Source organism: Cenococcum geophilum, assembly GCF_001692895.1.
Source record: "Cenococcum geophilum 1.58 unplaced genomic scaffold K441scaffold_11, whole genome shotgun sequence".
Classification (NCBI taxonomy): domain Eukaryota; kingdom Fungi; phylum Ascomycota; class Dothideomycetes; order Gloniales; family Gloniaceae; genus Cenococcum; species Cenococcum geophilum.
The window spans coordinates 877536-892882 of record NW_027137569.1 but is presented as its reverse complement, the minus strand read 5'-3'; the positions used below and the strand labels follow the sequence as shown (position 1 = coordinate 892882).

General features: G+C 45.7%; 4 protein-coding genes across 4 annotated transcripts; 2 read left to right on the top strand and 2 right to left on the bottom strand.

Annotated features, from left to right (window-relative positions):
* Window positions 1-234: 234 nt before the first annotated feature.
* Window positions 235-4055, bottom strand: K441DRAFT_694589 (MMS19 nucleotide excision repair protein-like protein). Its single transcript, XM_067652733.1, has 8 exons — window positions 3936-4055; window positions 3795-3884; window positions 3677-3739; window positions 3448-3583; window positions 3291-3391; window positions 3087-3235; window positions 2846-3034; window positions 235-2797 (listed from the first exon to the last, which is right to left on the bottom strand). The coding sequence occupies exons 1-8, from the start codon at window positions 4015-4017 to the stop codon at window positions 506-508; spliced, it is 3102 nt and encodes a 1033-aa protein (XP_067506457.1). The 5' UTR covers window positions 4018-4055; the 3' UTR covers window positions 235-505.
* A 134-nt stretch (window positions 4056-4189) lies between these two features.
* Window positions 4190-5668, top strand: K441DRAFT_656278 (NAD(P)-binding protein). The gene is made up of 4 exons (XM_067647986.1): window positions 4190-4466; window positions 4561-5191; window positions 5245-5334; window positions 5391-5668. Exons 1-4 carry the CDS (start codon window positions 4273-4275, stop codon window positions 5472-5474), a joined length of 999 nt encoding a protein of 332 aa, XP_067506456.1. The 5' UTR covers window positions 4190-4272; the 3' UTR covers window positions 5475-5668.
* Window positions 5509-6855, bottom strand: K441DRAFT_694587 (Brix-domain-containing protein). The gene is made up of 3 exons (XM_067652732.1): window positions 6815-6855; window positions 5993-6743; window positions 5509-5931 (listed from the first exon to the last, which is right to left on the bottom strand). Exons 1-3 carry the CDS (start codon window positions 6826-6828, stop codon window positions 5725-5727), a joined length of 972 nt encoding a protein of 323 aa, XP_067506455.1. The 5' UTR covers window positions 6829-6855; the 3' UTR covers window positions 5509-5724.
* Window positions 6856-8174: 1319 nt separating this feature from the next.
* Window positions 8175-9132, top strand: K441DRAFT_685647 (monothiol glutaredoxin-like protein-4; the record flags this gene model as incomplete). The annotated part of the gene is made up of 2 exons (XM_067651909.1): window positions 8175-8957; window positions 9022-9132. 2 exons carry the CDS (start codon window positions 8175-8177, stop codon window positions 9130-9132), a joined length of 894 nt encoding a protein of 297 aa, XP_067506454.1.
* Window positions 9133-15347: the final 6215 nt, after the last annotated feature.

Below are 15347 nucleotides of genomic sequence, written 5' to 3'. Positions count from 1 at the left end.
TTGCCACGAGATCGATTATCGGTCCTACTTGGTCTACATGATTCTGATAGATCACCTGGCCTAAATAGTTGATTTGGTGATTGAATCCTAAAAATATCTCAAGTGAGTATGCCGGATCTTCCCTAATTATTTACTGACACGGCTTGATGTTGGGAGCATTCTGAAGCTCCAAAGGAAAGCCCACCGAAGTCACGATTGGATTGCATCAGGATTTACGCAGTGCAGTTGCAAAATAGACACATTGATTCATAGAACCACTACAGATACAAGCTCTCCTATGCAAACCAAGAGCAATCTCAGAGACCAGCCAGCCAGCCATGCATTCATTCATTCCACCATATCACCAAATGATCCAAATGCCCTCATCCATCCATGCAGCCGATCCCCTTCTATCCCATCCAAAATTAACCTCATCAGACAAGCCAATAGAACTAGATATGCAATCCCATGCAACTCCTCTCAATCCTTCACCCCTCTCTATATCCTGCGCCTCGTCACCTTTCCATCAATCCTCATCCTCCCACACCTCATCAACCTCCAGCCACCTTGCTCTACACCGCACCGCTTCAGCTCTTACCCCTCTTTTCTTATCATCCAACGCGTCCGTCAACTTCTTCACCACCTGCCGCCGATACGGCAACACGATCTCCTGCCTCAGCTGCGCCGGCACCATCGCAAGGCACTTCAGCGCAACGGCCCTGACCCTTGCCGGCGTAGCAGCAGCACCTGATCGAGCAGCCGCACCACCACCACTAACAGTGACTGTGTTCAGGAGCCGTGCGATGAGACTGCCCGCATGCTCCTCGACCGCCTTCGGGTTCTGCGCCAGCACGGACGTGAGGGTCCCCACGGCCGCTTCCTTGACGCCGTCTTCGCCCTGCAGGTCCAGGCTCTGCAGGAGCAGCGGGACGAGCTGGCCGAGCTCTTCGGACACGATGTCGAAGGGCAGCCAGCGCAGCACGCCGGAGAGTGCGATCAGGTAGTTTGGTTTCATGTCCTTGTCGGCATCGCGGAAGGAGGCGGCGATGCTGGGGACCAGGAGGTTGAAAGTTTTCTGTCTGTGTAGGCCTGAGATCGTGCAGTGGTTTGCTTTGGTGAGGAGGTCGTCGGGTTGGAGGAGGGTGGTGAAGCCGTGGGCGACGGTTGCGGAGTGGGGTGAGATGGAGAGGAAGGAGAGGAGGGCTGGGTAGAGTGTTGAGAGGAGGGTGCTGTTGCGGAGAACAAGGCCTTTGAGGACAGCGAAGATTGTGCGAATGGTGGTTGAGTTAAGATGAGATGGATTAAGGAGGTCCATGGGGGCATTTAGAATTGGTTCGAGGGTCGGTTTGAGTGATGCAGTCGGGATGAATTTATTTACCACGAGAGAAATCTGGCAGAGAGTAGCAGCACGTACTCGTGGTGATAGAGATGGTTGCTGGGAAAACTGGACTAAGGAATGGAGGAGATATTGGGTATCGCAGGGAAGAGTTGCGTCTTTACGAAGAGCAGCGAGTAAGTGAGCGGAAACCACCATCCATCTAGTTTGTTGTGGAGTGGATTCGAGATTGAATGGAGGGATGTCGGTCTGGGAAGGTCCGCGGAATGATGAGTATAATTCTCCAGAGATCTTGCTTTGAAGATCAACGGATTGAGGTCGAATAATGATGTTGCATATCCGTCCTACCAAATCAAGACTAATTTCATCGTCGAAAGCTTTTTGATGCGATGCAGCTGAGCTAGAAACTTGAGACAAGAGTGGCAGAACGATGTCTTGGTAGTAGGGAGAGATTTCCGTGTCTTGCTCGAGCTTAGCCGCGCCCTGATTTAACGCATAGAGCATAGCGGAGAGTAAAGCCACTAAATACGTTGACGAGGCTTGCTGTTTGACTGCCGCGTTGAGCTTGTTCTTCAGCCGCAGGATAACCGTGTCAAATATCTTTTCTTCACTACCAAGTTTTGCAAATGCTTCGAGTACTGGGACATAGGATAATGAGCCATCCACATCTATGTCCGGCAGCTGAGCCATGAAGGCTGGAAAAGCTTTGTCGACTACCGGCTGAGGTTTCTGATGAGCAATCTCAACGAGACCATTTATTGCAGCTTCTTTCATCTCATCCTTGCCGTATGATTCTTCAGCGATTACGACGTTGTGGAAAAGCTGAATTACTTTGACGATGTCTTCATCACCAAGCACTTGCCGTACTTTTGTCATCTGCGAAAGCCCGTTGACACACACCAAGCGGAACGAAACTTCTTTGATTGGAGCCATGGAGAGACCACCGATCATTACCTCCAGCGCCTGGGTGCTAAATTTATTCAATGCATTATTAGCAGCTTGGTCTCTAGCAAGCTTGCTTACTGAACGCCATTCTCCGTAAACCTCTATATTCGCGCGAATCAATTGAACCAAAACCTCGAGTAGGCCTCTTCGTTTAGCCAACGTGTCAGCCGTCTGATACAATGTGAAGAGGTTAGGCAGGACCATGGAAAGAACCACATTTGTGACTTCCGGGGACGCGCTGGCAACTGTGTGCAAAATTTGTCCTGACGCTTGAGATTGCTTCGTCGGGGCGTCTTCAAGATGTTCGTTACACTCGTTTGTAATTGGTCTTAGATACGCATTCAATGGGCTGGTTGATCCTGTAGAGAGGGCGGTAGCAATTTCCGCCAATGCTAAAAGAGCTTCCTGCGCTAGATCTTCTTCTTGTGCGTTTAACACCTCAAATTTGAGGGCATCCCATAGCGTAATTGAATACAAGGACACGGTTCGGGGACCATACTCTTTAACACAAGAGGCAACGGTTTGGAGTACATCTCTCTAAAAACCATTAGTACAGTATGGATGTTATAACCATCACCGACATACTTTAGTATTCATAGAAGTTGAGTCTAGTTTGTCTAAAAGAGCAGGAAACGCATACGGTGCAAAATCGGCGGTGGAAGCGATGCAATCCCGTAAACGATCCTTTAGATTCTGGGCAGTGATGCCATATGGGTCGTCTGGAGGAGGCCTAAATGTTATGGGAAAGTAATTAAATACAGAATCAAATAACTCCTAGGAAACCATAAGCGTCACAGGCGATACAACAGGAACAGTTAGTGCTCACTTGGGCATCTGCTTCAATCGTCCATTCGGTCATGGGGACTTTCAATATTGAGAAGACAACCATTAAATTTCTAGGGTCTTTCTCGCCGTCAAAATAGGATATGAATCGTGACATAAAGTCAGGGTTTGTATCGTGTAGATTTCGTAAAGCTTCGCGGAGGTTAGCATATATATCAATGCTTTTGGGGGCTTTAGTCTACCGTACCCCCTCTATATTTTGCCATCAAAGTATCTATAAGAGTCAAAATAGGATATCTCTCGCTCTGTTGTTTGTACTGTCGCAGCGGATGGGTGTTGTCGATGAGCCTATTAGTGTCAGCACATAACGAACCCAATATATAAATCGATGGAGGGGCACCAACATTTCCATAATATTCGCAGCTCTTTCGTTTTCCCATTTGCCACGCTCTTCTAGTGCCAGTAACCCCTTAGCACACGATCCTAACCCTTCTCTGTCGTCGGCGATTCGGGAGAGTATGAAGTCACCGAGGAGATTTCCTATACCCTTTTCTCAGCATACAGCTTCCCCATGCTATCCCCGTATACTTTATGCGGAAGTATATATTTTTGTTTAGAAAGTGGGGAACGTACGTTGGTGCCTCGATAAGACTTTTGGAGGAATGAATGCGAGTACCTCTGCGAGGTAGGCCATGGCTATACGAATGTCAGTATACACTTAAGAGGTAGAGACGGTGCTAATATGGTATACCCTTAGCTCTAATAGTAGGTTCTTCATTGTTGATATACTCCCCCAGGGATTCTATTAATTCCACAAGCTTCAGCTGGTTGTTCTGGAGCCCTATTTCACATTTTAGCGACGTCTTCTGGGATGTCGAATGGTTTCAAGTACGTGTAGATGATTGCTCGGCTATACGAGAAGCCTCTTTCTTGTTCTTGTCAAATTCCAAGAGGTAGATTTGTATATCTGACATCCTCACGGTCTATATCGAGTCGCAAAGCAGAAAAGAGCAAGGCCAAGCAGCGATTTCCCGATGACGAAAGATTAGCCGATATCTGATTCGTAGGATTATCTCTATCCGATGTCGGATGTGGGGCAGAAAAAAATAAAATAATGAAACGGTTTTTGTGCAATGTCGCGTTGACATTAAATTATTTTTGTAGTCATGAGGCTATTTACTCTGCACATTTAGTGGTTTTCACTATTTCACTCCTCAATTGTCACCAAAATGTCCGCCGCACCGGTCGATACCACACATTGCAAAGTAGTCCTCGCGGGGACAATTGCGAAAAACCTCCTGGCGGAAGTTTCAGAGGGTCTGAAACAAATTGACTGGAAGCCCTTATTAGTCGGATTCCTGTCAAGCGCAGATCCAGCCGCAAGAGTTTATGCAGAGTGGACCGGGAAAACTTGTCACGAAAAGTGAGCATGTTCGTCTTTCGGACTTATCACAAGTGGCTTTTATATCAAGACAATATCTACGCACCTTGAAACTGACAAGCTCCCATGGTAAAAGTGGCTTCGAATTCCAACTCCGCGAAGTTGACCGCGAAGAGCTCGAAGATGCTATTATAGCCGCAAACCATGACAATGCCGTCGATGGCATAATAGTCTACTACCCAATTTTCAACAATCGTCAAGACCAATATCTCCAGCAAATTGTCGATATCTCTAAAGACGTTGAGGGACTATCTCATCGATATATCTTTAATATGTACCAGAACATCCGATTTCTTGACTCACACAGCCAGAAGAAGAGCGTCTTGCCCTGCACTCCGCTTGCAGTGATCAAAATCCTCGAGCACCTTCATATCTATAATACAATCTTGCTTTATGGGAACAGACTGCACGGGCATACAATCACGGTAATTAACCGGAGTGAAGTGGTGGGACGGCCACTTGCGGCACTATTAGCAAACGATGGAGCATGCGTCTATTCGGTGGATATCAATGACGTACAACAATTCACCAGAGGACAAGGTCTGAGAAAGAAGAGGCATGAGGTGGTGGAGAAGCCAGGATGGACGCTAGAGAATTGTCTTCCACTGAGCGACGTGGTCATTAGCGGAGTGCCTGGGGACAAATACAAGGTTCCCCTGCATTTACTCCGAGAAGGTGCTGTATGCATTAATTTCTCGAGCGAGAGGGTGAGGGTGACCCAAATCCTACTTGTGTTCATGTTACTAACGAGCTTATGTAGAACTTTAGCCCTGAAGTTAAGGAGAAGGCATCAATATACGTCCCTGCAATTGGCAAAGTCACCATTGTCGTTCTGCTCCGCAATCTCCTAGTAAATCCATGCTCAAACCATTCTGTTGGCTAGAACCTATACTAACAGCTCATTAGCGCATTGTGCAAAATAAACTAGATTCTCAGGCAGAACCTGTGAAAGCAGTTGAGCCGAAAAGGACCATAGAGGAAGCATCATGATTTTGATTTTCCTTAGCTTCACGTGTGCATATAGAGAGCTTAGCCTCAAAAGTCATCATTTAGAGCGTTTCTCCACGCCATACTCGATACCCTATGTAGAACAGGCACCACAACCACAGATAAACACATTTCATAACTAGAACTGTTCCACGCAATCCAACATGTGACAATGAAACACCGAACTTCCATGGCTGTGAAGCCTGCCTGCCCAACGCCTGCAAATGCAAATACTGGAACACTTGCTTGGGAGTTACCGGCGTTCCCTCTTTGGGCTGGTGCCCTCTTCCGTATCCTCTTCGTCGAGCAACGTCTCATCGTCTCCATCAATTTCACCTCGAGTTCTCTTAAGACCCTTTATCTTCCTAGTCTGTAGATTACCGAAATCTTGCTTGCCCACATGTATCCTGCCGACCTTATCGCCGATGATATCGGTCTCGATATTCTTCTTTGTCTTTGGCTGTTAATTGAATTGTTAGCATTGCGCTCTCCCAAGATCACAACAAAATAATTAAAAATACCTCAAGGCCTTTAGGCTTCTTGAGCGCTTCCTTCCACGCGGCCTCCTCGGGCATTTTTTCCCTGCCAACCCTGAAATCAATCCTTGGGCCCATCTCTTCAACCTCTACCCTGGGCAACTTCTGCCCACTCCTCTTTGTCTTAATTAAATAAACCCTCAAATGGATCTGCGGCGCAGGTTCACCCTCGACCTCTTCGCCTGCACTGATATGCACCATATACTGCAGTCCTTCAACATCTACAGTACCCGCCTCTTGACCCCTGAAGAAATCGAGTAGCAAAGACTTAGCCAGTGTATACTTTGTCTGCGTAGGGCTCTCGAATGGTGTTCCAGAGAATGCAATTAGAGGCTTCAGTCCAACCGCGCACTTCGTATTCTTGAACTGGCTAAGCGTCCGAAAGCTTTCCGGATCAATATACAGCTCCAACATATCTAGCACTTTATGATCAAAGCATCTGACAAAGGTTAAGCTGTGTGGTCTCTTCTTGCTATGATGCCCGAAAACTAGTAAGCTTGCGTCGTTCTTTTCCGAAAAGAATTCCAGGGATGTAGCAGACTCGAATGGGTGGATTTCATTCTTCTTGGTAAATTTGGTAGCGAAGGGACGTTTAAGAGCGATTAGGTCTATCATGGCAAGTTGGAGGATTTGAGAGGAGCTGGTACCACGGAGGAAGAGGGTAGTTCTGGGGTTTTCGTGTACTTGAGGAGCCTTCTTTTCGAGGGCTCTCTTTGAGCGAGCATTTTTGGGCTTTCTGTAGTTAACAATTAGCAGTAAATTCCACGTACGATGAGGATACTAAAAGAAGCAGATTGGTGAGCTTACATTTCGCGCAACATGGTTGCGAGCTGTATCGAGCACAAAACCCACAATGGACGAAATTGAAGCATTGGAGATATTTTTCGGAGCGGTAAATAGCGGCAGAAATTTTGGGCAGTTTTAACCTCAGACCGTAGAATCAATTAGCGGATATCGCTATTAAGCGACGCAACTTATTTGTATGTAGAGCAGTTACCCACGTAAGGTCTAGGGCTGCATATAAGCTTAAAATAATCGCAAGAACCAGCTCTATAATCGGTCACCTTTTGGGCCTTATATATACGCCCGTTGCGATGTCCGTTGTAACGTCCGTTGCCCAAATTTATATAGAGATATATATAATCTTTAACAAAGTTAATAAAGCTACCCATGTAAGGTCAAGGGCTGTATATAGGCCCAAAATAATTGCAAGAACTAGCTTTATAATTAATTAATTTTAAAGCCTTATATATATACCCGTTGCAACGTTATAGCTACTTCTATCCCATACGCGGCTGAGGCGCAATAAGAAGGCCCGTGCATAGACTTGAAATTCAACCTTGTACTAATAAATTAAAGCCCAATATTAACTCTATCGTGGCTTAATTTGACTAAGGCGATTCCACTAGCAAGGCTCATGTTTTCAGAGCCATACTAAGTCCTTAGAGGTCGTCGTCGTCTTACCCACTTGCAATCGCGAGACTTTTGGTGTTCGCGCACGGGCCACTTTTTTATTGCGCCTTTCTCAGCCCCGTATGGGATAATCCTTAATAACGTTTTTTTTTTAGTAAAAATAATCTTAACTTTGGATAGTCGTGGGCTAATTTAAACATAATATTTATAAAATATTGGGTTATCTCTCTAATCGATGAACTTTTAGTAGTATTTTAAGCCGTCGTGGTTGAGCGATTCGTTGATTTGTATAGGGAAAATCGTAGATATTGTCGGAGCGCGTAATAAACTTTGTGAAAGTGCCTCAGACGTAATTCCGGTGGTGCAGCACAAATGTGGTTAGTCAGCTTGCGGACCGATTGAAAATCCGCACCAACGTCTGGGCCTGCTGAGGTAAGGGCATTTCCGCGGGGCTCGGGATTTGACCCTGGGTGTCTTCGGCGGGGTGTTCCGAAAGCACGTCAGTTTCTTCGCGACTAATCAATCATATCAGATCACCAACCATTATCAACCAGCCAACCGCTTGCTTTTATACGAGACCATTCTTCTCCTCTTACTTTGACATCACAAAATTTTCTGCTTAGTTTACTGCCCTCTTCTTGAGAAGCTATAGAAGAGAAACCCTACTTTCTGCACTGTTCAGCGCACAAAAGCGTCCTTGAGCAATCTCAGCTCTTCCAATCTCACCCATAAAAGTCTCACAAGACCGGCAATTATGGCCACAGTTAAAGAAATTCTCACCGAAACCGACTTCGCGCCTGTCATATCCTCTCTGCCTCCTTCCACCCTCCTCATCATTTACTTCCACGCCCCATGGGCCGCGCCATGCAAGCAAATGTCCACTGTTCTCTCCACACTTGCGAGCACCTATCCTTCGGACGCGCCTCTAGCCTTTCTCTCCATAAACGCGGAAGAGCTACCCGATGTGTCTGAGCAGTACGAGGTCACCGCTGTGCCCTACATTGTGCTGCAGAAAGACGGCCAAACCCTCGAGACAGTGTCCGGATCGGATGCCGCCAAGGTACGCGCGGCAGTTGAGAAGCACGCTGGAGTAAGTACGGGTGATTCGTCAAAGCTAGGCTTGCCGCCGGCACAGGCTGTCACGAAACCCGCACAGCAATCGGCGGGACTAGAGAGCAGCAATGGCTCTACAGGTGGTGCAAAGAACTTTGCGTCCTATGCACCTTCCGCCTCAAATCCCAAGACCGCGCCGGAGTACCCGTCGGGAACGCAGACAAGTAAGGAAGAGTTGTTTGAGCGGCTAGGAAATTTAGTTAAGGCGGCGCCAGTGATGCTGTTCATGAAGGGGACGCCGAGCGCGCCACAGTGTGGATTTAGTCGGCAGACGGTGAGTATCCTGCGTGAGAAGGGTATCAGATATGGATTCTTCAATATTCTGGCCGATGACGAGGTCAGGCAAGGGTTGAAGGAGTTCGCGGATTGGCCCACGTTCCCACAGCTCTGGGTTGACGGAGAGTTGGTTGGAGGCCTAGACATCGTAAGTCCATTCTACCGTTAGAAAACTACGAGGTGTTCTTAGTGAGTACTAATATTCTGTCCAGGTGAAGGAAGAGTTTGAGAATAGTCCAGATTTCTTGAACGACTACTCCGTCAGCTCTCAACGGAATACAGGAAGCCCAGCGGCATCCGAGGCTCAAGCACAGCCAGTATGAAGAATTGCTTAAATCTAGAGATGCGTATACCATGTTTTGCAACAGCCATTGGGACAGGTTTTGAGAGATGATGATGAAGTTACAGGGAGATGCGTATGAGCATGAGCTTGATTGCTTCAAAGTAGAAAAACATTGAAAGAACTTGTATGTCTGTATGATTCAATAGCATTCTAAGTATCATGACAGTCAAGTCTGGACGGATTAATCTGCTGTTCACCGCTACTTTGTTTCATACGCGTCCTTAGCCGATTCAGGGAAGCGCACAGGCAGACACCACACCAAAACTCCTATTCCCGTATATTCAATTTCATTCTCCATTGAGAGTCAAGAAATCGCGAATCTTCTCTCCACCCAGAAGTTCATATATTCCCGTAGCCAAAACAAATGAAATACGTACTGCTCTAAGCAAATTTCTAGGAACCTCCGAGCGGTCGCTAGCTGATGACAACCCTCACCAAACGCAGGTTTGGCAACCGGTATTACATATCCCATCACGTATCTCCTGCGAAAAGGACTGCTAAAACGGTACTGGGAAGATGCGCACAAGGAAGACACTAAGTAGAGGACATTAAAGTCGCCGACAATACTTAGAAAATACTACCCTGCCAGCTCTCACCTCAACACTCAAGCTGACTGGTGTTATTGTCTAGTCCTAAATTCCCTCGCTTATCTGCCTCTTAAGACTGTCGACCCAGGAAAGAGGAAGAACAAAACCATTCTAATCCGTTCTGAAAGGGAAGAATTATAGGTCTAAGAATTGCAACGGACAAGCTAAAATTTAACCGCCAAGCTCTTGCCATATTCAATTGTTACGGAATTCACCCGAAGGCTAGCTTTAGCCTGCCCGTAAGTTCTATATAATTTCCCTCGGTGGCTCCTAGATCCTCCCATTACCGAAGAACACATGCATAGACACTAGATTTCTTCGGAATCTTGGGTCTCCCAAAGCCAGGGTGGGGTCATGGTGGAAATGTATGGGTAAGCCGGTTGGAAATTCTGGTAACAGAGGAACTAAGGATGCCCTGCAGCCTCTAGGGCTTTGCTGTAATCATTATCACCTGTAAGTGGGGAATACGATACGCTGCAAAAAATTAATGTCCTGAACTTCATCATCAATCAGATATATCAACATCACTCACACGATGATAGTATTCACCAGCGATTTACGAAGATGGAGATGAGGATTATCAGCATTCTTCTAGTACTTTGATATTCAGTCTTATGCCGTGTGCTCCGCCGCTTGGCCTTAGCTGAAAGCATTTGGTTAGTCCGTGTCCCATGTGTATGTCATTCTTGATCTGTGGGAGCAAGTCCTTCATTGGAATAGTCGAAAGGATCGTATAATCCGCTTCCAAACTTGCATAGACCATTAGGCATTGTCGGCCTGACCACCACCCTCTAGGGAAAGGTCTTTCCAGCGTCTCGCTGTGTGGAATAATTTGAATGCCACGGCCACTTATAGATTAGAGATAGACTCTGACATACTCACAAATTACTTGAACTACGTTCTCTGATACAGTACTCCTGTACAGTGGTCTCGTCGAAAGGAGTTCGATATTAGAGATAACTTGCATGTGGTCGGGGACCCTTTCCCATCCAATGAAGATTTTTTTGGAGAGCTCCTTGTATTCTGTGTGGTCCTTCTTGGCCTTGACTAAAAGATAGCTCTTACTCTTGTCCAGACTACAAACGCGAAAATATGGTGTAACTTCAAGAAACTTTCCCTCATCACAAGGTTTCCCCACTTCCGAAAGCAGCGGCTGTCGAAGGTCTTTGGTCCGCTAAAGTAACAATATTTTCTGGCTATACCTCTGGATACTTACTATATGTACTATTCAATCTCTCACCTCAGTTAAATACCCAACGCAAAATTCTGATGGTACTCAAAGGTTCTGTCGATCGGTAGTCCGTGCACCGATTGTAAGAAAAGGAAGACTCGTGTAAAGATTGATCTATGTAGAAAAAGAGGCTATATATACATAAAGTAGATGCAGGTACAGGGGGGGTATGTAACTGAAACAGGGGGTATAGGCTAAATCCAACCTGAATCGACAGGTTCGCCTCAGAACCATCAGAGACCACCTCGTTATTCCCGTTGTGATATGGCAGCTTAAAGGATAAAATATGATGTTCGAATCATTGCTGGCATTAGTGCTCTTATTAATATCGAATATTGATTACTGATATTGAATATTGAATATTGAACGTTTAATATCAATATCAATACGATATGTTCAATACTGAAAGTGTGAGGTGATAAGCTCCGCACCACTCAGCCACACAAACCCGCAAAAGGTAAGCGAGTGACTGGCTTAACGCCAGGCACGGCTGTGCGGAACAATACATATAGGCGAGGTGACCTCGTCACCTGACAGAAAGATATTAAATATTGAAGATTTTTAGAGTTAAGGTGGTAGGGTTGAGGCAGATATATTAGTAAATGACTCTTAGACCTCCTTATAATACGTGCGCATTTTAAATTTGTTAGGTAAACCTACAGAAAGTAAAAATTACGGAGTACTAAGTATTAAATTAAATCTTGTAAGTCATCGCGTACAATATTGTTAATTTTAACGATTTTTGCACCCCCGGTATACTCTATATTTAATTAACGCTATGCCTCCCTTATCTACCGACGTAATTAAGGACGATGATACATCCTCCTCTACTATTTCTGAGCTCGATTCTAATCGGTTTACCTACCCTAGCGGCAATGACAACGCGTCGAGCGACTACGACGCGTTAAACGACTCTATACCAAATGTAACCACTATAAAGTCGCCTCATAGAAGGCGCTAGTTAGCTACTTCTACGTGGCAGAATCTAGAGCAGCCAATATCTACTACACCACGCCAAGGATCACGAAGGTAACGATAGTGGTAAGAAAGAAATCGCGAGAGAGCAGCCTAGGGGCGTACGGGGCGTACATTTAATTAAAACACTATACCAAGACTATACTTATTCAATATTCAATATCTTTCAATATCTTTTCAATATCTTTTCAATATCTTTTCAATATCTGTTGAACGGACGATCAGGAATGAGAACTCTGTTTATTAAAGAGGGCTCTAGAAGCTCTCTTATATACATCAGGTAGGTCCAAATACAATGACGACGACGTCGTCATTCAGTAGGTCATAGTTAATAGAAACAGGTAATGAGACGTTCGATGAGACATACGAGCTCAAGATACGAGACAACTGAGACATAGTTCGTATAGACGATCTAGGTCGTCAGACAGTATTACGATGGTAGTAAGGAACTTCGATTCAGGTCGACAATATCGAACTAATATTCAATATCAATATCAATACGGCCTTATTCTAATATTGAATATTAATAAGAGCACTGGTTGGCATGTAATTGGCATGAAGAGGTGGAGTTTGTCAGGGGTGTGGGGTCCTCCCAGTGCTGCCATTAATATTTAATATCAGTATAAGGCCGTATTGATATTGATATTGAATAGTAATTCAGTATTGAAAAGATATTGAATATTGAATGTAGTACAGTCTTGGCATGGTGTTTTAATTAAAAGTAGGCTCCGTACACCCCCACCGCTATCGTTAAGTTCGTGATCCTTGGCGTGGTGTAGTAGGTGTTGGCTGCTCTCTAGATTCTGCCAAGAGCTCAGAAGCCTCTCGTGCTATATCCGTCGCCATAAGCCTCCCGTCGGCCGCCAGAGTGGGTAAACTAATCGGAATTAAGCTCAGAAATGGCAGAAGAGGATATATCGTTGTCATTAATTATGTTAGTAGATGTGGGAGGCATGGCGTTGATTAAGGGTAAGGTGTAGGGGGGTGGTAGAAATCGTTAAAATTAACGATGTTGTGCGCGATGTCTTGCGTAGGTAACGGGGTTTTGGCCGCTCCCCGAGTTATAACCGCGCTAGCAGACCGCTTTCTTTTTATAGCTAGCTTATTGCCTAAAGAAGTATACTGCCACTTCAGGAGTAAACAATCGACTTTCTCAGGTACTTTTCCACACCTTAACTCCACGAAATACGTTACCAATCTACGTCTATGCCTCACTGGCCTCAAGCACCGGATGCGGAAGATCGTATATAAGCTGCTTTTACTGCCTGGCGAGCAGGCGGCTTATATCGCAGCCTGCGCGAATGCCCATGGAGTTCCTCCCACTCCAAAGCAATTATGCAACTTTGAAATAATCGACTGCGGATGAGCTCCAGAAGCGGGCGGAAAAGTCCTCTACTGCCGCCGCTACGGCTGCGGTTCTTGTCAAACAACTCCAGGAGGCCGCCAAGAAGGTGACAGAGGACCCGCATTACCTCAGCGAGCTCAGACGTGATTTTTTTTGGCTAGCGTCGGAATAACAGCTACGCTGTCTCCTTGCAAAATCACGTCTGAGAGCGTTTGGCGAGTTTTGTTAAAATCATGACCAAAATCCGCCAAGCGGAGATTGCGGATATCTAATTTATTCATTTATATAACGTATTATTATTACCAAAAGTTAATACAATATTTTTAAGACTTAGGGCTTCTAAATGGTATGAATTTTATAATACGGCTATTGCCTAGTCCTAACATTAATTTCGTTAAAGTTAAAAAATGCATTATTAAAATTATGACCATATATTATATCTTATTAAATAGTCTACTGATATTGATAAAACTATATAGATATGTAGATATCTACTACTTAAAGCTATTGCAATACCTAGTAGGTGCTATAGTTGGGTCCTTCCTTGAAAATATCCTCCCTTGGCCTAGAGTGCCTCTGCTACTACTAGGGGGTAAGCTTTGGGCAGAGCCTCGTGCAGAGCCCTAGTAGAGCTTCGTGCAGAGCTTCGAGCGGAGCTTCGAGCAGAGCTTCGAGCGGAGCTTCGTGCAGAGCTTCGTGCGGAGCTTCGTGCAGAGCTTCGTGCGGAGCTTCGTGCAGAGCTTTGGTAGAGCTCCGTGCAGGTTTCCCCCTGAGTTTCGTTCCGCAGAGCTCTCGCAAAGCTCCACAGCTCTACGTAGAGGGCTGGCGGCGTGGGCGTAAGCGTTCAGCGTTGGTGTTTACTGAGCGGCTCAGCGGTGCAGAGGTAGAATTAGGGCTTCTACAGCGACGAATTCCTCTCAACGTCGCGTGCGTATAAGGAGCTAAAGATCTCATAACTTATAGAGTAGGCTTTTCTCTATAATTTGGTATAATTTTTATGTCGACAGGTATTGTGGGAGGGTAGATTAATTTCGTCAAAGTTGATGAGGTCTTCTCATATAAACTGTGTTTAGGTTTTCCTACAAATCTCGCCAAAGTCTCTCAGACCAAGAAAACGATTACCGTCCTAAATCAGCTTAGCGGACGGTGCGGATATTCCTATATCCGCAATCGATTTCTTGGTCTGAGCTTCTGAGGTAAGGACCCGCAGGAAGGGAGGAAGATGACATAAGCAATTCAAGCGACAAAGAGTCCCCAGATGAGGGGCCAACCGAGTGGTCAAAACCCCGTTACCTACGTTAATTTGATGTTCGGTAATTTTTACTTTCTATGAGTTTATACCAAATTTGAAATGCGCACGTACTGTAAGGAGGGCCAAGAGTCACTTACCGATATATCTACTTTATATTTACCACCTAAACTCCAAAAATCTTCAATATTCAATACTGATGGCAGCCCTGGGTCCTCCTGTCCTCGGTCCGTGTTTCTGCCAAGCATCGCAGACTGAACATCACCCTCAAACAATCCGCGAAGACTTACTCCATACATCAACTTGGAAGTATGGGGCTGTGTGAGCTCATGCAGTCCACAAGGCTCATCTCTTCTTCAGACTGACTTATGACATCAATCTAGACCAATCTCTTGCTATGCTTCTGTTTGGCTGCATGAATATACTACGCCGCAGCGCCTACCCGCTCCTACGGGAAGTCACCCAGCCCCATGTCCAATGCCGATGGCAACCTGATACTCTCAGCTCATGTTCCTTATGCAAATATGACTAGGCTGCCCATGGTCATGATCTCTGACTATCTTCCGATCCCGAAGTTCATAGGTCAAATGATCCTCCATTCACGTTAAAGGAGATGATCTGATCCAGCCTGTCTCCTGTGCCTCCTTCATAGCGACAGGGGTAGCTGCATTGCTGCTGCGACAGTGTGGCAGTGCGCCACATGGCTCGGCAAATTCTGAACTGCAAATACTCTTCTCTTCCGGAGCACTTCTTTCTAACTCTCTATCCTACCGTCGAGATGCTTTTCGTCCATTGCGCATTCTTCGTG